This window comes from Ostrinia furnacalis, unplaced genomic scaffold (assembly GCF_004193835.3).
Source record: "Ostrinia furnacalis isolate ACB-3 unplaced genomic scaffold, ASM419383v2 OfSCF1653, whole genome shotgun sequence".
NCBI lineage: Eukaryota > Metazoa > Arthropoda > Insecta > Lepidoptera > Crambidae > Ostrinia > Ostrinia furnacalis.
The window spans coordinates 274,370-295,836 of NW_021131892.1; the positions used below are offsets into that span (position 1 = coordinate 274,370).

The 21,467-nt window shown below is 41.3% G+C and overlaps 1 protein-coding gene across 3 annotated transcripts in view; it reads left to right on the forward strand.

Moving 5' to 3' along the window:
* LOC114353346 (uncharacterized) overlaps positions 1 to 21,341 on the forward strand; it is a 36,000-nt gene extending 14,659 nt beyond the window's left edge. The window contains exons 2-14 of one of the 3 annotated variants that reach the window (XM_028305312.1): positions 3,366 to 3,458; positions 6,102 to 6,243; positions 13,701 to 13,841; positions 14,790 to 14,958; positions 15,166 to 15,280; positions 15,402 to 15,518; positions 15,598 to 15,793; positions 16,581 to 16,746; positions 17,178 to 17,295; positions 17,649 to 17,769; positions 18,508 to 18,684; positions 19,201 to 19,288; positions 19,372 to 21,341. In XM_028305312.1, the coding sequence (XP_028161113.1) occupies positions 3,395 to 3,458; positions 6,102 to 6,243; positions 13,701 to 13,841; positions 14,790 to 14,958; positions 15,166 to 15,280; positions 15,402 to 15,518; positions 15,598 to 15,793; positions 16,581 to 16,746; positions 17,178 to 17,295; positions 17,649 to 17,769; positions 18,508 to 18,684; positions 19,201 to 19,288; positions 19,372 to 20,487 (2,730 nt within the window). In that variant the 5' untranslated portion in view covers positions 3,366 to 3,394 and the 3' untranslated portion in view covers positions 20,488 to 21,341. Of the gene's footprint in view, positions 1 to 3,365; positions 3,459 to 6,101; positions 6,244 to 7,860; positions 7,937 to 8,254; positions 8,360 to 13,700; positions 13,842 to 14,789; positions 14,959 to 15,165; positions 15,281 to 15,401; positions 15,519 to 15,597; positions 15,794 to 16,580; positions 16,747 to 17,177; positions 17,296 to 17,648; positions 17,770 to 18,507; positions 18,685 to 19,200; positions 19,289 to 19,371 lie in introns of those variants that run through there. The other 2 variants (XM_028305313.1, XM_028305314.1) reach the window with 2 other exon arrangements.
* Positions 21,342 to 21,467: the final 126 nt, after the last annotated feature.

Sequence of the window (21,467 nt, forward strand, 5' to 3'; positions counted from 1 at the left end):
TGATAAAAACACCTTACTAATCATCCGCCTATGAACCTACTTATCTGAAAAAAAAGCAATCATGAAAACTTGAAAACCTTCATGGTATTTAGCTCTACCAAGTTAAAATCGCATAATTTGTCTTTTTATCATTAGTATTTCATTATTATCTAGAGGTAGGTATATGAACAGCAAGGCTATTAGGCATTAGAAAAGATTTGATAATCTTTTATTGTCACCAAACATGTCGGCAATATCGGTCATAGCCATTGACCTGTAACGAAGCGATTTCGGCCCAATTCACGGTTCAATGGTGCCACCAAAATTAACAATGGAAACTCGTACTGTTGAATTTTCTGTGAATTACTGTACCTAGTCTTGTGCTTTACTTTACAAAAAAAAATATTTTTTTAGTCAAATTAGGTAAGTTAAAGTCGTTAATTTAAAGTTAAAAGTTTAAAGTTAAGTGGTCCAATACTGGCAACCTTACCCTATGAACACGAATCACGATTTTTTCAACTTTTTACTAACTAGTTTTCGATATTATTTATTCATTCATCAATTACTTAAATAATAAAATATTACGAATAAGTATTATTTAACCGATTACTCGTACATCCTAATTTTCCGGCTCACGGTTGATGCATTTAATTTTCTTGATTACCTATTCGAAAATACTCCATATTTTATTTCGTAATGCGAGTTTTGGTTACAACTTTACAAGAACTTAAACATGACATAATCAATGCGTCTTTCTAAACATTCCTGTTCCAAAATTAGCAAGGATTTTGCTTACTCTATCCTTTATAACTCTATGTTTACCGTAGACAAGGAACTAATCACATTCAATGGGTGTCTACTACATCTTGCGTGCGCTATTATAGACAACATAATGAGATAATAGATAATAGTCAATAATAAACTATGAATACTAAATCATTTGTCTAACTTGTTTTAATTGGCACAAGCGGACAATAATTAGTGTAATTATAAGAAATAAGAGTGATTTACATGCTAGATTACAAGATTTATTAGTTTTATACTTATGAGAAAAATACTAAACTTATTGAAAGAAACATTAACATTTACTTACGAGGTTCATCAAATTAGATAAAATACGTAAAAAGGATACCTTTGAAACGACATAACACTTCAAGATAGATTACTCATCTATATTTGTTTAGATATTCTAAGCCGCAATATATTCGAATGAATTCATAAGAATCGTTTCAGAATAGGAGTCAGAGTGATTCGTAAATGTAGAGTCAAGAACATCAACTGTATAAATAAACATAAGCTCATTTAAAGTGGAAATCATTTAATAATAATACCGTGTTGATACTGTTATTATGATGCAAAAAATAAATTGCAAGGGTGCAGGCCAAATGCCAATGCAGCCTGGCGCATTCAGCCTTGTGGGTTGCCAACCGATACCTTTCGCTTTGAGCCTAGCACTCGCAAACCTCATTTGTTTAATATAATTAACTCGCTCTATTTACATTTATTATTATTGTGGAACTTGTTACAGACGGAAATGTATCGTTCTTTCATAAACTGCAATGATATGCTGATAAATAAATTGAACTGAATTAATTTCCTTTTCATCAGAATTACAACATGTGTTGTAAAGTAAGTAATAAAGTACAATCTTGTTGTTTTCGATTTTTCGGCACTCATTTAACATTTGTTTTTGATTGAAAAATAAGTTAAAACTGACATTAATCGCGTCATGTAGGAAAAATAAACTGTTTTCTTCTCGCATAACCAATGTTTTTGACTGTCGAGGTCTCTCTCTCCTAGTCGTTTCAGATAATTATTATTGGCTTATTAACAATGTCTTAATACGTAAATATGTTTATTTCACAATAATACCTGCCTATTTAATTGTTCGTATGCCACTCAAACATGACAGTTTTAAGTAGGTATAAGTGGTATAAGTTTGACGCGTAAATAAACGACAAAGTATTAAAAATAAACGTCCATTAAGATGCTGCTCACCGCCTTCAACCGACAAAAAGGTTTTTATTACTGTCCACAATAATAACCACTGAGGTGAATCATTGCGTTTTAAACAACGCAGTTAAGTACCTACTTACATATTAGCAGGTACTTACTATAGCCACAAAGTAAATTTTTAAGACAACGCCTGTTGACCGACCTTGGTAGAGTTACATTGTTCTGGAAACTACACGTGTTCTCCTCTTAAATATTTGTTCCGAGAAAGTCATAAAATGTTTTCATAAGTTACTTAAATAAGATAATACCTAATGTTAAATGTAAAATAAACCCAATTTTACAAAAGTCCTAACATGAAATGCTTGATGTGGGTAGCGCACGACCTATTATTGTGAAAATCCTTTGGCTGAAACGATAAACATGGAATACTTATTTTACAAAAATGTAGGTTTATCAGGATAAACAAAAGAGTATCAACAAACCCCCTCCCTACCCAGTTACATTATTTGGCTAGTAAATAATTGTTTAAGACTTAAGTGGTATTTGTTGTGGTTTATTTAAACTCTTTTGACAAGTTATTACTTTTAAAAGCACCTCTCCTTATTCTCTCAAAATTCCACTCGAGGAACACCTTTATTTCCATTTGTCCTACTGAAAAATAACTATCAATACAGAGCTAAAGTAAATCTGCAAGGGCATCTCTATTTAGGAAAACAAATGAATATCAGGAAACCACTAACAGAAAAACATGTTTACGGATAACCAAAATTCTAGAACCTGAACCACAGAATGAATAATGGTGCCTGAACCGTTAGCTACGTTTTCGCTCATATCAGCATTCTGCCCACGTGGCCGTGGTCTGGACAGAGTCATCTCATACTTAGCATTCAATAAGCAGGCAGTCACTAAACAAAACCTTGTTTCGTAACCAATTACTATGCGAAAGCAATCTCAGAATTGTTTAGGGACCAGGAAATTTTTGCTAATGATATAATTATTATTGTTCTGACTACACTTCTGGGGTTTTGTTATATCAATTACGCAGATCAGTTTGGCTGTTGTTTATTATCTTAATAAATTATACTAATTACCTGCTACTTCCTTATAAAGTTACCGCGTAGTACTAGGTATTTTACTGTTAAACCTGAAAAGTCGTGATTATACATTATCTAAATAGGGCTTCAAACGTGCCTACGTAGCAGAATTTAAAAACTTCTTCAACTAAGTAGGATGGAGAGGATAGATGATAGACAGAAGCATATTATTGGCTTAAACTGGCTTGAACCCAGAGGAGAGCAGTACAGCACAACACCTAGGGATGCTGAATGACATTATTGATCTCCTCGATAAATGACTAACTTTTTTCCGCTGCTTAATTATCAAGTAAATATCCAACAGATGATTGAAACGATGTTGCTTATTGTCCACAGAATACGGTCGTGAATGCCGCGGCGCATGGATGGCGCACGCCTGGCGCTCGCTCGCCGTGCTGCTTGCTGCCCTCACTCTAGTCCTTGCTAAATGTATGTATAACATTTACAAATACATAGTACCTCATATAAAAATAGTCTCGTACTAAACTGGCAGTTGTCCGCGACTTTGTTCCCGTTTCTGACCGTTGACGCTGCACAAAAACACGTGTCTCTTTATTTCTGTTTATGAGTCTTATATTATTTTTAAAACGAAGATTTTTTTAAAACTATTTCGTCTTTTTTTCGTCTCCTATCAGTACTGCCAACGATCTACCTGCCAAACAGCTTTACGAGTCAAGTAATTTTCGAGGATTCCTGTTTAGCTAGATGAAAGAGTGACCTTTCGCTTTCAATTATTCAATTATAGGCAATGACATATAAAAACATCTTAGATTATAGGTACTTGATTTTTATGTGTTAGCAAACGCGCCAACTAATTTACCTTCTAAGTACCTAGTCAAAAAAGTTTCCAGCCTGTAATGTTAAAAGGCGATGGAGTGGACTGTATATTTCTAAGATAGGCCTGCTGGTGGTGATCTTATGCAAGAAGCTAAACAAGGAAATAGGTACTCCAAACAAGGGCCAAAACAGTATATTGCTCAAGACATGTAATATGTAACATATAAGAAGACTAGCTTTTGCCCGCGGCTTCGCCAAATTTAGTGTCACAGATAGACATAAATTATAGCCTATATGTTAATCTGGGTTACAAACAATAATACTGTAAAGTTTTAACAAAATCCGTTCAGTAGTTTTTGCGTGAAAGAGTAACAAACATCCAGACATCCAAACTTTCGCCTTTATAATATTATTAGTAGGTAGGATATACTCGTATGTAAGGTTAAATATCAACACCTACTCATTACAAAATAAATGCCACCCACCCACGCCAATACCAGCCCCTTATGGCCCGTCACGCGCAAGCTTACCTACATTTCTTACGCAACTAAATAATGTTGACAAAAATCACGTCTTACGTCCATATGTACAGAAGACGTTGCATAAGTACTGCTGACACACCAATTGTCCAAAAGTGCAAAACAGATTCACCTTAAATTCAAAGCATTTCCTCAACTCATTCAGAAGCTTGTTTATGCAACTGACGTGCTACAACTACAATTTAATTTCATAAACTCTCGATACTCGATCTACTTATTTAAATTAAAATCTATCATTCAATATCGTGATGAGTTCACGGCAAGTACTTTCCAATTGCCGTTGGCTGAATTAGTTTTTGATTAGCTACTTCCATGCCCGTGGATAATGAGGATCGACGCTGGTTCGTACCGGTTTTGCTAGCATAATACCAGAACCTATCAAGACAGACGGTCGGTCATATTTACGAGTACATCCTTCGTCTGCGTACTACCTATCTACATTTTCTACAAAAGCAGTTGCAGTACAAAATGTGCAGTGCCTACTTTCGGTACAATACCGGACACAGAAACACACTAACACATTGTGCTCCTCACCACGCTCATTACAAAGGCAATTTTGATGCGTTTCAAAGAAGTCCGCAGGAATGAGCATTGAATCATCAAGTAGACCTCGAGTTTCCCACCATTCTCGTGCTGGGAGCGGCCCGCTTTCGTAGCGGCCTTGCATCGCGCACACTGCCCTACAATGACGACTCGAATCAAGGCCAGTTTTAGCGGCAAAAAGCGCAGTCGTTCACCCGGAGGCAGACGCAGCTTTTAGGTTACCTACTGCACTCAACATCTGATAGTTACCATCATACTCGTATGACAAATAAATGTTACAATCCCACGTCTCGTATGAGGTTATTTTATAAACACTGATTGCTAGTGGGCGCAGACTAACTCTGAGGTCAATTGTTGGTCTCGAGACGACTATAGACATTATCTTCGCTGCAAGGCTCATAAAAAGAATCAAATAATTTTTAAATTGCATAGGATTCCATTGTAATTGCTTTAATGGATGTCTACAAAAGAAACCTTGCGGTCTGACGAATGAGACAAAGGTTCCCAGGGTATATTATATGCTCCGTAGTCCGTAGACATAGGATAGGTATAGGTACCTAGAAACAGAGAGACCATACATTATTATGGTAAATGAAGTCCGCTTCAGGGTTGAGCGTTGTTGAACCAAAGGCAATACGCGTAACTTGCGAACCTTACGATTCATTTAAAGGTACTAACAGTAATTATTATTATTCTGTGCTACTACCAATAGAACACACGGAACGAAACATACGGAACTTAGGTTGCAGGAATTTGGTCCTCACTTGTGTCATCACTTCTTTAACTTTGAGGGTATACCACCTACACCTACACACTGTATGCGTTGTAAGTAGGTACATACATAGTAGGTATGTAGAGCTTTGGCAATTGTCATACCTACATGAAAGTTATAATAGGCCAGTGAGTATATACAGGGTGTTAGGTAAATGGGTATATGAGCCGACACTAGCCCATGTTAACATGGTCATATAAAAGGTATGGTGAAGTCAGAAATTTGATATCGTCATTTTATTTTTTTTAATTTTCATACAAAATAAATTTTATAAAATCCGATTTGTATGAAAATTAAAATAATTAAAATTAAGATATCAATTTTCTGACTTCACCATACCATTTATATGCCCATGTTAACATGGGCTAGTGTCGGCTCATATACCCATTTACCTAACACCCTGTAGATAATTGCCACTACTTATTGACACTTTCCTTGCAGATGCAGAACTGCAGGCATGGAGGGGCGCCGGGCGGCCGGCGACGGCATCCCAGGAGGCGGAGGACGAGCGCCATGATGCAGAAATGCTGGCGGCCGTCCGTGCCTCCATGCGCGATTGGGAGATAAGGAGATCGCGGACCAGGTACAGACATAGGGCAGCCTGAGGATACGTAAAGCCACGGCTTGAACTAATGAGGGCTATCGTTTTAGCGCTCACCAGTTTGCGCCACTGTAGAGCAAGGTCCTGTCACTTGCTAGTAGCGAAGACAGTGGCACCAACTGGTGAGTGCGAAAGTGGTAGGAGGACTATCGCATTTGCACTCATCAAGATGGCGCCACTGTAGAGTAAGGTCCTGTCAATCGCCAGGGATGCCAACTGTTAAGTATAAAAACGATAGCCCTCATTACAGGGGAAATTGGGACCGGGGGGCAAAATAAACGGTGGGGCGACGGGCGGCCGGCGACGGCATTCCAGGAGGCGGAGGACGAGCGTCATGACGCAGAAATGCTGGCGGCCGTCCGTGCCTCCATGCAGGATTGGGAGATAAGGCGATCGCGGACCAGGTACAGCCTGGATAGCTTGAGGATACGTAAAGCCACTGCTTTGAACTACATAGTTACATTGTGAATATGGACCGGGGGGGGGGGGAAAATAAACGGTGGGGCGCCGGGCGGCCGGCGACGGCATCCCAGGAGGCGGAGGACGAGCGCCATGACGCAGAAATGCTGGCGGCCGTACGAGCCTCCATGCGCGACTGGGAGATAAGAAGATCGCGGACCAGGTACAGACATAGGGCAGCCTGAGGATACGTAAAGCCACGGCTTGAACTAATGAGGGCTATCGTTTTAGCGCTCACCAGTTTGCGCCACTCTAGAGTAAGGTCCTGTCACTTGCTAGTAGCGAAGACAGTGGCACCAACTGGTGAGTGCGAAAGTGGTAGGAGGACTATCGCATTTGCACTCATCAAGATGGCGCCACTGTAGAGTAAGGTCCTGTCAATCGCCAGGGATGCCAATTGTTAAGTATAAAAACGATAGCCCTCATTACAGGGGAAATTGGGACCGGGGGGAAAAATAAACGGTGGGGCGACGGGCGGCCGGCGACGGCATTCCAGGAGGCGGAGGACGAGCGTCATGATGCAGAAATGCTGGCGGCCGTCCGTGCCTCCATGCGCGATTGGGAGATAAGGAGATCGCGGACCAGGTACAGACATAGGGCAGCCTGAGGATACGTAAAGCCACGGCTTGAACTAATGAGGGCTATCGTTTTAGCGCTCACCAGTTTGCGCCACTCTACAGTAAGGTCCTGTCACTTGCTAGTAGAGAAGACAGTGGCACCAACTGGTGAGTGCGAAAGTGGTAGGAGGACTATCGCATTTGCACTCATCAAGATGGCGCCACTGTAGAGTAAGGTCCTGTCAATCGCCAGGGATGCCAATTGTTAAGTATAAAAACGATAGCCCTCATTACAGGGGAAATTGGGACCGGGGGGAAAAAATAAACGGTGGGGCGACGGGCGGCCGGCGACGGCATCCCAGGAGGCGGAGGACGAGCGCCATGACGCAAAAATGCTGGGGGCCGTCCGTGCCTCCATGCAGGATTGGGAGATAAGGCGATCGCGGACCAGGTACCTACAGTCAGGGTATAGCTTGAGGATACGAAAAGCCACGGCTTTGAACTACATGCATTTGAATACATACGTTACATTGTGAATATGGACCGGGGGGNCCGGACGGCCGGCGACGGCATCCCAAGGACGAGCGTCATGATGCAGAAATGCTGGCGGCCGTCCGTGCCTCCATGCGCGATTGGGAGATAAGGAGATCGCGGACCAGGTACAGACATAGGGCAGCCTGAGGATACGTAAAGCCACGGCTTGAACTAATGAGGGCTATCGTTTTAGCGCTCACCAGTTTGCGCCACTCTACAGTAAGGTCCTGTCACTTGCTAGTAGCGAAGACAGTGGCACCAACTGGTGAGTGCGAAAGTGGTAGGAGGACTATCGCATTTGCACTCATCAAGATGGCGCCACTGTAGAGTAAGGTCCTGTCAATCGCCAGGGATGCCAATTGTTAAGTATAAAAACGATAGCCCTCATTACAGGGGAAATTGGGACCGGGGGGAAAAAATAAACGGTGGGGCGACGGGCGGCCGGCGACGGCATCCCAGGAGGCGGAGGACGAGCGCTATGACGCAAAAATGCTGGCGGCCGTCCGTGCCTCCATGCAGGATTGGGAGATAAGGCGATCGCGGACCAGGTACCTACAGTCAGGGTATAGCTTGAGGATACGTAAAGCCACTGCTTTGAAGTACATAGTTAGTTACTAAGAGACGGAAGACGAGCGCGAGAAATACTGGCATCCGTCCTCGCGCTCCTCCATACGCGCGTTTGCAGACCTACATACTATTGTACCTACATAGGATAGGCCAGAACGCTCAATAAGCTGTCTAGCTGTAGATCCTGGCTACATAGGAGTTATAGCGGTGGGGAAGAGAGGTGGGAATAATCCCTTTATTAAAAAGCTGTCTAACTATCGGAACATAATGCTCAGAGATATTATGGTAGAGTCCCATGCAACAACTGATAGGACTTCCTTGTGAGTCTAGGAAGTATAGTAAGCATCGACGGCAGCGGGATAGAGCGTAGGTGATGGGAAAATCAATGTATAAATTACGCCTTTAGGGCTTAACAAGAAAAAAACCGGCCAAGTGCGTGTCGGACTCACGCACAAAGGGTTCCGTACCATTGATTTATGAAATTATTTTTTTTTTTTTTATTTAAGTTATTTGTAAGAAAGATTACGCGGTAATAAGCGGTTTACGATTTACGAGGTATTAAAAAAAAACTACTTACTAGATCTCGTTCAAAACAATTTTCGTTGGTAGTTTTTATAGTAATGTATATCATATGTTTTTTTTAGATTTTCATTTTCTTATTTTAGAAGTTAGAGGGACCAACTTTTTTCCACTTTGAAAGCGTCTGTCACGCAAACTATTCGGTTTAGAAAAAAAAATATTTTAGAAACCTCGATATCATTTTTGAATACCTATCCATAGATACCCCACACGTATATGTTTGATGAAAAAAAAATGATTGAGTTTCAGTTCTAAGTATGGCGAGCCCCCAATATTTCCGAGCATCAAAATCTTAATGCGGTTCACAGAGTTTCAACAGTACCTATAGCTCTTATAGTTTCGGAAAAAAATGGCTGTGACATACGGACGGACAGACGGACGGACGGACAGACAGACATGACGAATCTATAAGGGTTCCGTTTTTTGCCATTTGGCTACGGAACCCTAAAAAGATACAACTGAATTGAAAATTTTAAAAACTAGCTGACCCGGCGAACTTTGTTCCGCCTTAATGGCAATAAATAACGGGACAAAAAGTATCCTATGTCCTTCTCCTGGCTCTAAACTACCTCCCTGACAATTTTCAGCTAAATCGGTTCAGCCGTTCTTGAGTTATAAGTGGAGTAACTAACACGACTTTCTTTTATATATATAGATATACTAGCGGCCGCCCGCGACTTCGTACGCGTGAATCCCGTTTTTCCCGCTAATTCCCGTTCCCGTGGGAATTTCGGGAATTCCTTTCTTAGTGCACCTCTACGGTACCTAAGCTACGTCCCTTCCAAATTTCTAGTGCCTACGTTTAGCCGTTTAGGCTGTGCGTTGATCTGTCAGTCAGTCAGTCAGTTTATCCTTTTATATATTTAGATAGAAGATATTGGCGCGACACATGGAAGCGTAGACTGAAAATGAGCTCAAGAAAAGTTAATATTTACATTGAAGACGTATCATTAGTTGTCGAAACAGGAACTATTCTTTTACGATTACAGGATTACGCATGCGGCAGTGCTTTATCTCCATAACATAATGCGCAATCCTCAAGAGTCATAATCGATTGATTACGAGACAATTGTAGCTAAGTAGCTATTCTTTTGTATTTTCGTAGTATACCTAATGACCTAATCATTGCTCTTTTAAACGAAGAAGGCAGGTAGCTTCCTCCCATCTCTACCTCCAGAGTATGCGAAGAGTTTGCACTCTTTTAGCTTCTAGCTAGCACATATTATTATGCGAAAACATGTAAATGGAGTTACTTGTAAGTTTCTTATGCAGTTGTTATTTGTCTATTATTGTTTCACTGTATGTTTTCCTAATTAAATTAAATAATAAAATTCTAGCTTTTTGATAGACACGAATATCGCACATCATATTTTAATTACCTATGATGTAGGTATAACGATTTCCGAATAGAAACATTTATTGTATTTTAATAACTCAATTGCGGTAATTTAATTAAACGCAGTGATACGCGATTAGGGAATAATAAATTATTACGGTGTAGTTTAATTTTGAAACTTCTGCTGAAAAATAAGTACATACTTGGTTGAAACGTTTTTCTGAATAAAAAACATGCTGGTTGATTCATTTAACCTCTCCTATGCTTTGTCTCATATCTGTGCAACCTCTGTCAACTGCTTTGTCTCAGATCTAAAGGTAGCATTCGGATCAAGACGACCGCGACGCGAGACCGCGACTCGAGACCGCGACCGGCGACCGCGACCCAAGCTTTATATGAATTAATAGGAAGTGCTGACGGATGCAAGCGACCGAGTCGCGCGACGTGTGGGCGTGGCCTGCCGGCTACTTGCGTCGCGCGACTCGGTCGCTCACAAGGCAGTGCCGTGGCGCGACAGATGCGAAATGGCCGTGTTTTCTTCTCACGAAGACGAAATTTTAATAGAATTAGTAAGTAAAAACGCACCTGTATTCGATACGAGACTTCAAGCTTATAAAGATAATACTGTGAGAGGCAATATTTGGGAAAAAATTGGAAAAGCATTAAATAAAACAAGTGAGTTCAAATGATACATTAAAGGTACTTATTTTTATTGTTTACAGATGGATGGAATACAACCGTTTAGTTTAGTAACTGCAAACATACTGAGTTTCGTATAGGTCGCACGACTCGTGTCGCGAAGATTCGTAAGTAGCTGTCGCCCTGCGACCTGCGACCGGTCGCCGGTCGCGGTCTCGAGTCGCGGTCTCGCGTCGCGGTCGTCTTGATCCGAATGCTATCTTAAGACAAGATTACTTTGTCATTTGGAACATCATTTGAAAACCGTAGCAGTTGGGGGGTGCAGTTTTGCGCGGCTCAATAGCACGCCAAAGGTTAATATCGCAAACAAAAATACTCTAATGGCGTAGAACTTAGAAGGGTTTTTGCGGAATATGTTTTTATTTGAAGTAGGTATACTAACTCTATTGTTAGGTATTTCTAGGCGGAGGACTGAAATTATTTACGGTGTCCATTGTGTATTGTTCGTCGGTTACAGCACTCCAACGCCTCTGAATACAAAGTTTCAATTTGAAAAGTGGCTTAACTGGTTGCTGACGAAATGTGTGGTTTTTCACGCTATCTCTTTGTTTTGTTGTTAACTAACCAAAACAGGCTTTACATGATAAAAGGTGCCAATTACGATACTGTATGGACTCTATTACGTTTCCTATTATGTAGAAGGAAGTCTGATGTAGTTATACAGGGTGTTAGGTAAATGGGTATATGAGCCGACACTAGCCCATGTTAACATGGGCATATAAATGGTATGGTGAAGTCAGAAATTTGATATCATCATTTTATTTTTTTAATTTTCATACAAAATAAATTTTGTAAATTCCGATTTGTTCCGATTTGTTGACAATTTTCTGACTTCACCATACCATTTATATGCCCATGTTAACATGGGCTAGTGTCGGCTCATATACCCATTTACCAAACACCCTGTATTATTAATAAATGAAAATATTTTGTAACAACAGCAAACGTTTATAAGAAAGAACCTACTATGTGGTTCATAAGTTCTCTATTATTATGCCACTTAACAAAATTAAAGTATAATTAAAGATCTAATTTGGTACTAGAGTACAAAAGTCATGTTTAGTTAAAGCATTTCAGCAAGAACTAAAAAAAATAGTACTTTCGCCGTTTCACTTTGTCAAACTTTCTATAGGTAGAGCAAATTCATTAATTTCGCAACGACATACCATTTAATTATACATTTTATTCGTCCACAATCGGAAATATTGATATGAAATAACGAAAGTTATTAATGTTTCGCAAAAAATAACCACCAACGCGATTGTTACTTTAAAATATACCTACTGTATAAAGTAATAAATACATTAAATAAATAAAACTTGAACGTAATAAAATAAAAACGCATAATTGTGTTAGTTAACAATTTTCAATGTCCAACTTAAGTAGGTTTAGGAAATCGTGGATTTATCCATATCAAAAATTAGTAAACCAAACTCTTGATAATTTATTGATTCTTAACACACGTATAATGTATAATGAGCATTTTTTATTACCAAAAATACAAACAAGATAAATCAATAGTGATAAATATGTATTTATCAATTAACTACCGGAGTACAATTAAATGTAATTAGCTAGCTAAACCGACGTTGACTTGTAAAATAACTCAATTTCATTTTGTCTGCAGTTTGTTAATTACTTACATAACTAAATAAATATACTTTTTTTACCAATAAAAGTAAGATCAAATACGACTACTAAAGTCAAGTTCATTTATTTCTGCTATTAGGTATGTAACATTAATTAATGAAGAGTATCATATCATGAGATTTTAACATGAGTTAAGGCATAATTCAGATGGTTCCGCTGTAGAAATAAATAAATACGATTACTTACTTACCTCACATGTAACGTAATCGTAACGACTTTGTGTACTGTGTACAGTCAGTGTGTACCTACTATATCCAATGTCACTCATTAAACCTTAACCTGCTGTATGTAGAGGTCAAGAAGACTATTAATAGGCATACGTCAAAATATTATCATGTCACAAAGTTCAGAGATACAAAAAAATATGTTTATAAAATATGGGGCTAAGAAAATAACGCCCGTATTCACAAACATTACTATGAGGTATCACAGTAAGGTAGCAGGAAGGCGCTGGATGCAGGCCGCTACCAACCGTGCGATGTGGAAGTCATTGGGGGAGGCCTATGTTCAGCAGTGGACGTCCTGTGGCTGAAATGATGATGATGATGATGATCACAGTGTGCTTGGACGCACAGGGTCACACACGAACCAATCACAGAGCTCTATTCAAAGCTGTGAGTTCGATTTTCTGCTTCACTTAAGTAAGCATCGTTTTAGCAATACGGGTGTAAGTATACAGGGTGGAAACGATAAGTGATCTCACTCGATTATTTCTAAACTATACAAGATATCAATAAACTAGTTACTGATCCTGAAAGTGCTTTAGGAGCTCTATCAAACGGTATTAATAAAAGGTTACAGAATAAACTGGATCTATCCGAAAATTAAATGTTTCCATCTTCGATACATTTGGTAAAGTCACATTATTTTTAAAACTACACATGATATCGTAAAACTGATTACTGATTCTAAAAGCGCTTCACAAGCTTTATCCAATGGTTGTGAATGAAAAATTGAATTTTCAGATAGATCCAGTTTATTCTGTAACCTATTATTGGTTCCTATTAGTTCTTCATGAGCTCTTTCAGACCTGTATTTACCAACAAATCCTTTTTCAGGAGCAAGAGATCCCAAGGCAGCGTGTGCTACGGCGAGTTCGGGTGCTTCGAGGATGCGGGCCCGTTCGCGTACCTCGAGACGCTGCCGAGCTCCCCGCAGGAGGTCGGCACTCACTTCCTCATGTACTCCACTCTCAGTCGGTACGACACTGCCACTTTTTGCTTCCATTACGCACATCACCTACACACTCAGTTTTGCTTGTATCATCTATGCTAATGCTAATATTATAAATGCGAAAGTAACTCTGTATGTCTGTGTCGCTTTCACGCCTAAACGACTGAACCGATTTTGATGAAATTTGGCATAGAGATAGTTTGCGTCCCGGGAAAGGACATAGGATAGTTTTTATCCCGGTTTTTTAAACAGGGACGCGCGAGATAAAGTTTTTCTGCCACAGACAAAATTCCACGCGGGCGAAGCCGGCGGAAAACTAGTCGGGTATTATAAGACACGGCTGCGAGAATGATATCCACTTGAAATTAGTAACCACATGCTAATATCTACATGCACTGAGCTAACTACAGATCCTTGACACTTAAATGTATAAACAAGACGGTAATTTAGTTACCCATAAAATTGTAATGCACTAATGCAAATGGAATGTTGGCGGACTGTTACATAAGATCAAGGAAAGAATAAAGTGGAACTGTCAACCGAACTCGGCTTGCTAAGTACGATTGGAGGTTAAGTAACTACTTGTGACTCAATATTGTGAATCCTAAGTGGAACAAGACTTTTGGCAAAGGTAGAAAGTTGATGTAACTCGCACAGTCCATGTGTCAACTTATTAGGAAAACAATGTGTCATCACTCCGTTCTATTCCCAGGATGTAGTTTACTAAAATGTCTAGACAGAAAGCTGTGGGTAGGAGCCATCTTTACACTCTGCGAGGAAACAACATTACAGAGGTCACAGCCTGACTGTTTCAGTCAGCTTAACGTATGTAGTAATTGGATATCGAATTAAAGTGCCCTTCGAAGCACAGAAGTCTTTTTGGAAAGCGATTCAAGCCCACGATGCCCTAAACAATCAAAAGCTCATTTATTCATCGGAATTGATGATGAATTTGTCACTTGTGGTGTCAACAGAGGTGACCAGCCGTTGCTGGCTGTATCAGCGAGCAACATGTCTGCCGCGTGGGGCTGGGCGGCGCGGACCTTCGATACGGCGCGACCCACCCGCGTCATCGTCCACGGCTTCGGATCCAACTGCGATAACGTCTGGGTCTACGAGATGCGGTCGGCTCTGATGGCTGTGGTAAGCAATTTTAATTCAATGAAGATATGTGTCAAAACTGTGCATTGACTGAAGCGTAGTTAAAACGTCCAAGACTGCAGCCCTTTGAAAAATTCTCTCAATATGCACTTTTGGCATGCTATTATTAAATCAGAAGACCTTCCCGCAGGCAAAACAATATGAAAAATGTTATTCCCTGTTGAACTCTCTTATTGGTTATCTTTACAGGAAGAATGCAACGTAATCTGTGTTGACTGGGAAGGCGGGGCGACAATGCCAAATTATCTTCGAGCTGCCGCTAACACAAGGCTTGTAGGAAAACAGCTGGCAATGTTGTTACAAGGTAATCCGGCTCGAAGGACCAGATACATAATTTATATTGAATTTTATCTCTCAATCCCAATCATGAAGATTGGCACTATTTTTTCCAAAATGTTATAATTTTATACCTATGTTTATTTCAGGTTTAGCGGAACACATTGATTTACGATTTGAAGACATACACTTGATCGGCTTCAGTTTGGGTGCGCACGTTGCCGGCTTTGCGGGTTCTGAACTGCGGAACATCAGCAGAATAACAGGTACCCACAACTTCTTTGGAAATTACTTAATTTCATGGGTTGTCACAAGTTATCTATATTGATGATGTGCTTATTCCAGGTCTAGACCCAGCCGGTCCTCTATTCGAGTTTCAAGATCCCAGAGCACGATTGGACAAGTCAGATGCCAAGTTCGTAGATGTGATCCACTCGAATGGAGAGACCCTCATCTTTGGAGGACTCGGCGCTGCACAACCACTCGGTCATGTGGACTTCTACCCTAATGGGGGCAGAGTGCAACATGGCTGTTCCAACTTGTAAGTTTAATTAAGTGTATATCGTGTATAAATGTAATAAAATATTATCTAATGCATAACAATATTTTAAAGGAAGTATAAAAGGAATTTCAAGGGTAAACTTGTAGAATTTAAAGGCGAATAACGAGGATTCTAATTCCAATAACTTATCAAAATAATCATCCGTCTCCATTTGATAGTATACAGTCGCAATCCTTGTTGACTAATTACGCGTATTTACTCAGCAATTTAGTTCGCGCGTAAGTGTTGTTGTCTTATGTAACACAACATACCACGCCATATCAGTTGGCAGCTTTCTTGCATACTGGGTTATACCAAAATGGTGTTAACATCGATCGCAAGTTGTTTTCTGCGAATGACATTTTCTTATACAACAGCCTCAAAAAGCGTTTTCCGATTACATCAATGTTTACATAAACACTAAGCGTCGCCGTAAAAGCTTCATCAATCTAAGAGGAGTCCACATTTTCTGCTTTACTATTAACACAACTATTAATCCTTCAAGGCCCACGAATCTAGACACAATAGATATATAATCAATTGTTATGACATTAATGAATGCCGTCTGGGACTCAAGCGGTTAACTTAACACTTTAGCTGTCCAGGTATTTCATGAGGTCCATTGTTTTCTAGTGTCCAGTCTGCGGGCTTTTCAACTATTAGTTTTTTTTATGCATAACAAAGCAGGTATTTGACCGCAATCGCACCTGGTGTTAAGTGAGATGCAGTCTAGGATGGTACATTTCTGCCTCGTAAGTGTCTATTCTCATTCCCATCACGTTTCCAGGTTCGTGGGTGCAGTTTCCGACCTGGTGCTGCCGTGGTCGGCGCCGTCGCCCGAGGGCCGGTCGCTGTGCAACCACCGACGCGCGTACAAATTCTTCACCGACTCTGTCTCGCCCAAGTGCCATTTCCCAGCCTTCCCTTGTGCCGACTATGACACTTTTCTCGAGGTAAGCATCACATAGGTATAGCATGAATCATAACTGAAGTGTTTCTTCATTACAAGTATTCTTTAATATCTTGCAATTATTTAGTGAAGAAACAGTAAGGCTTCCCGTGCATATGGCGCTAATTAATTTTTTGACTGTCTTGCATAAATGAAAATGAATTTTAGACTCAGGTGAACAAAGTGGAATAATCCGTAGGAAGCAGTATTCATTCAAGTGGAATAAGGTTGTGTTGTCAACTTTTTGGTCACTTTTGGATGTCACAAATTATTAGACGCTGACTGCACTATTTTTTTTTTACAGGAAAAATGACCCGTAATCTTTAACTTTTTTTTTATGTGATAGGAGGCAAACGAGCAGACGGATCACCTGATGGAACTGTATAACATATTAATCATAAATACGTGGAGTAATCAATACCATCTGATTTCCAGGGCCGATGTTTCCCATGCGACGGTCAGCGACGCTGCGGCAATATGGGCTACTACGCCGACCGGTCGCTGGGCCGCGGCCAGCTCTACTTGCTAACTAGGGAGGAAGAACCGTTCTGCGGTCAGTACCATGACGAAACCACGGTAACCCCGATGCTATTACGAGTAATCGGTTTGGCCTGCATATCAATGCTGTTATTCGGTTGAAAGCGTTTTTGTTTCGATTACTTTTTGAACGGCTGCTGTTTTGAATTGTTACACAAAATTTTGAAGCTGAGCGTAGGTATACCATGACCACCAAAAATCAAAACAGCAATAAGCATTTAAATCCGAATAGGATCTTCCTATTCCTAATGGCATATGCATGCCAATTGCATTTTTTTTATGCTGTGCGCACACTGACTGGCAAACTTCTTTAACGAACGTTATGCAAGTGCATACGTATTTACGTAATAAGCAAACTTATTGTTACAGCACACCAGTACCACGTGTCAGTGTGGACAAGGATTGAACCTGGCGAGAAACCTAACTTCGGCCGCATGACTCTGACATTGCATGGAGACACCGGGCTCAATGAAACCTTCCCTATGACCAAGTAACATTTCAACATTATTATGTTGCAGTCAAATCTCATAATCGGTCAAAACCACTTTTGCCTAGAAAAATCAGTCAAAAGTGATATCGACCAAGGCTATCAGTCAAAATTGTTTGACTGATTTTTGCAGTCAAAAGTTTAGACCGATTGTGAGGAGTTTTGACTGTAATAAGACGTTATTTGAGTGATGATCTAGATCTAAGCATAAGTTTATGTGCTACATCATAACCAATCGTTAGATTACCAAACATGTAAACCGGATGTTAGTAAAGTTGTTTTGTGTATAATGCCACTAGCCCGCCCTAGCAGCGCATGCACACAACACTCGTATGTCAGCATTGTACAAATAGTTACAGACTAGTATTATGTGGTTCCGGAATAGCGTTTGAAGCGGTGACTACAAACAACACGCGCCATATGCGCACAACTGCAGACGATTTTGTATAGAATTATGAAAACGCAGAATGTGTACTTTCGAAAAATGCGCACTTTACTATACGAATAGTAAAGGTTGAAAGGTTATTTTGTGTAATATGTATTAGGGCAAAATATGCACATTATTTTGCGAAGTGCACATTCTGTGTCATGACGCGTGGAACTTTTGCATTGTGAATAGGAGTTCTAAAAGGTGTTCTCTTTTTTAGCCATAAACGTTTGTTACCAGCTACCAAATGCAAATAATGTTTCTATTTCATTGAAAACGCCTATAGTTTCTTAACAAATAAACAATACTTTCAGGCGTGAAAACACATCGTTCGGCGGCGCGCGTTTCTCCCGAGTGATTGTCCCGCACCCCGCTCTAGGCGTTCCACTGCGAGCCACATTGCAATACGCTGCGTATTCCGGCTGGCTCAGCGCCGGAGCCAAAATCGTCAACGTGGACAAGCTGCTCATCGCCGATAGCTTCTCCAAGACGTAAGCATTTATACTTCTAAGTTCTAGTCAAGTACAATAAGGTCATAGAGCTCTGGGTGCTTTGGGCCTGCTGCTGCGAGTCACGATGTCCTAGTATGCGCCAAGATCGTTAAAGTACACCAAGCTAAACACAGTGGTGTCTTACCTCGTTGTAATACAGGCTATTTTGCAACAAAAATGTATAGTCTGATGAGCCTAGCCTTCGCATGATGCGGTCATCACGTATGAGAACTCGTAATAGCGACACGCTTTAAAATTTGCAATTTCAACGACAGTTCTGCGCTAGCGCCAAGATCTATGAACTCGGACGGTTTAAACTGCTCATATGACAGCATTGCTACGTCTACGTGACGCACAACTTATTTATGATCTTACGCACATCTCGACCAGACGTCATGAAAATGCGCTTGACGCACGGTTCATAAAGGTCATTGTGATTGTCGATTACGTATGTAGACTTGTAATGGACTAATCCTTTAAGTCAGCCTTTTTCAAATTCTTTAATGAATTTTACAGATCATCATTCTGCAAAAGAGGACTACAGCTACAATCTGAAGAAGCTGTTGAATTGCCTTTGTATCCTGGAGACTGCCAAATACCAGAGGTATGCATATGATAGTATGTAATTAATCAAAATAACACAAAATCTCTATTTCTATTCTAATCTATCAACCGTTCTGTTTACAGGATGACCGAACAAATTCTACGAGCGGAGACTACGAGTATGTAACTAAAGAAAATACAACTAAAAACGTAGTCGACCCGCTGGACAACGAGCTGCCCGAGGACTCGCCGCAGCGGCCCTTCGTGCTCGTCGACAACTCCGAGTGGACCGGCGCCGAGAACGGCCGCGCCTTCGGCATGACCAACATCAAGACGGCGCCCAGCGGCATCGTCGAGATCGCCGAGCCCGTGCTGCGCCCGCGGCCGCGCAAGACGCCGCGCCACCGCGCCGACGCGACCGAGGCCCACGAGATATCCGAGCCCATCCTCCGCGCCACGCAGCCGCCGCGCCCCACCGCGCCCCCCTCCCGCCGGGCCAAGAACTACGACGGCTCCACCACGCCCAGCTACGAGGCGATGTCGTGGGGCGACCGCGCCGAGAAGGACGAGCCCAGCTTCGCGGTCCAGTTCCTCCCGTCGCGCCTCGCGTCCTTCATCTCGAGGGCCGAGAGATACGCCCGAGACACCCTGCTGCCGCTCGTCTCCGCGTACGCGCCTCGTCTGCCGATATTCGGCTCCCGGGAGGTCGCCAAACCGACCGCGAGGTACATCCCCACCGAGGACTTCAACGCGACGAGCTCGGTGCCCGTGCCGACGCCGACACTGGAGATGAAGATCGAGACGCTGAGGTCGGTCGGGCCGCCCGGCGAGCGCCGCGAGGTCGAGACGCCGGAGGAGCCCGACATCCCGGTGGTGATATCCACGACGACGACGACGACGACGACGACGGAGCGGCTGCGCGCGGCGCCGAGCGAGACGCTGCAGGTGGTGTCGGCGCCGGCCGCGTCCACCACGACCGCGCTGCCGCCGGTGGCGCTGCGCAGCGACAGCGAGAAGATCGTCATCGTGTACCCGAGCAACGCGCGCGACGAGCGCAAGATCCGCTCGCACTCGTACCCCGAGGAGCTGCAGTTCGAGGCGCTGTACCGGCGCACGGCCGCGCCCGCGCTGCGCGTGGACCTGCCCACATTTGCGCCGCCCGCGCCCAGTCCCAGTGCCCCTGACTCCGATTCGGGTTTCGTCCCGATGCTCTTCTCGAATTCGGACAACAAATTGGACTCGAAAACGAAACCCACGTGAATTCGATATCAGTAATTTTAAGGTTCCATGATCTTCGTTCTGTTACCTGTCCGGGTACGATTAAATTATGCCGGTTGGAGGCTACGTTTTGGATGGTTGACGTGAAAATTTGTTAACTTTTTTTAGACTGCCGCACTGATGTTAGAAATTATTATTGTTTCCTGAAGTGATATTTAAAATCCCAGTGTAAAATAATGGTGAAATTGTTGAATTATAAATGTTGCCTTTGATATTATCGGTTAAGAAAAAGGTTGTAAATAAACTTAGATGTTATGTAGAGTTAAGAAAAGACTATTTTATAAAATAAAAATCTTATTTATTACCGTCGGTGCTTTCGCTTTTGAACATAAACATTATTTTTGGTAAAACAGGAAACTTAAAACAAAAAGACGAATTTGAAACAAAATAAATGATTGAATATGTCGACTATACGACAAACATCTTAATTCTCATCAAAAACTTAATTACATATTTTATCCTAATGAAGTTTGTAGCTAAATATTAGCACAATGTAGGTACGACGACTGTTCGGAATGCTATGCCATTATCATAAATTGACTTAGAGATTATTTCAAGAAGACATTTATAATTTTACAACAACACATCGAGTATAGTGTTTAGTTGGGCTTGTTTTCATTAATTACATTTTATAGGATAACAAGTGCTATGACTTGTATCAAGGTATATTAAGGTATTTAAAATAAAGAAATACAAAGCAATGCGTGCACAACACCTCGTGTACATTTCAGCAACCAAAATCTGTCAAAACGCCTATACTTTCCGACAACATTGTGGCCCGGTTGCGAACATTATATTGAAGAGCATCACAAATATCGTAACATGCCTACCAGAAACATGCAAGCCGTAAATGTTTACACACATCTTGAGATGATTGAGAGATGACACAGACGTAAGAATGAGTTTGACTGCGAAAAACAATGAGGGTTTTCGCGAATGAAAGATCCTCTATATGGCGGGAC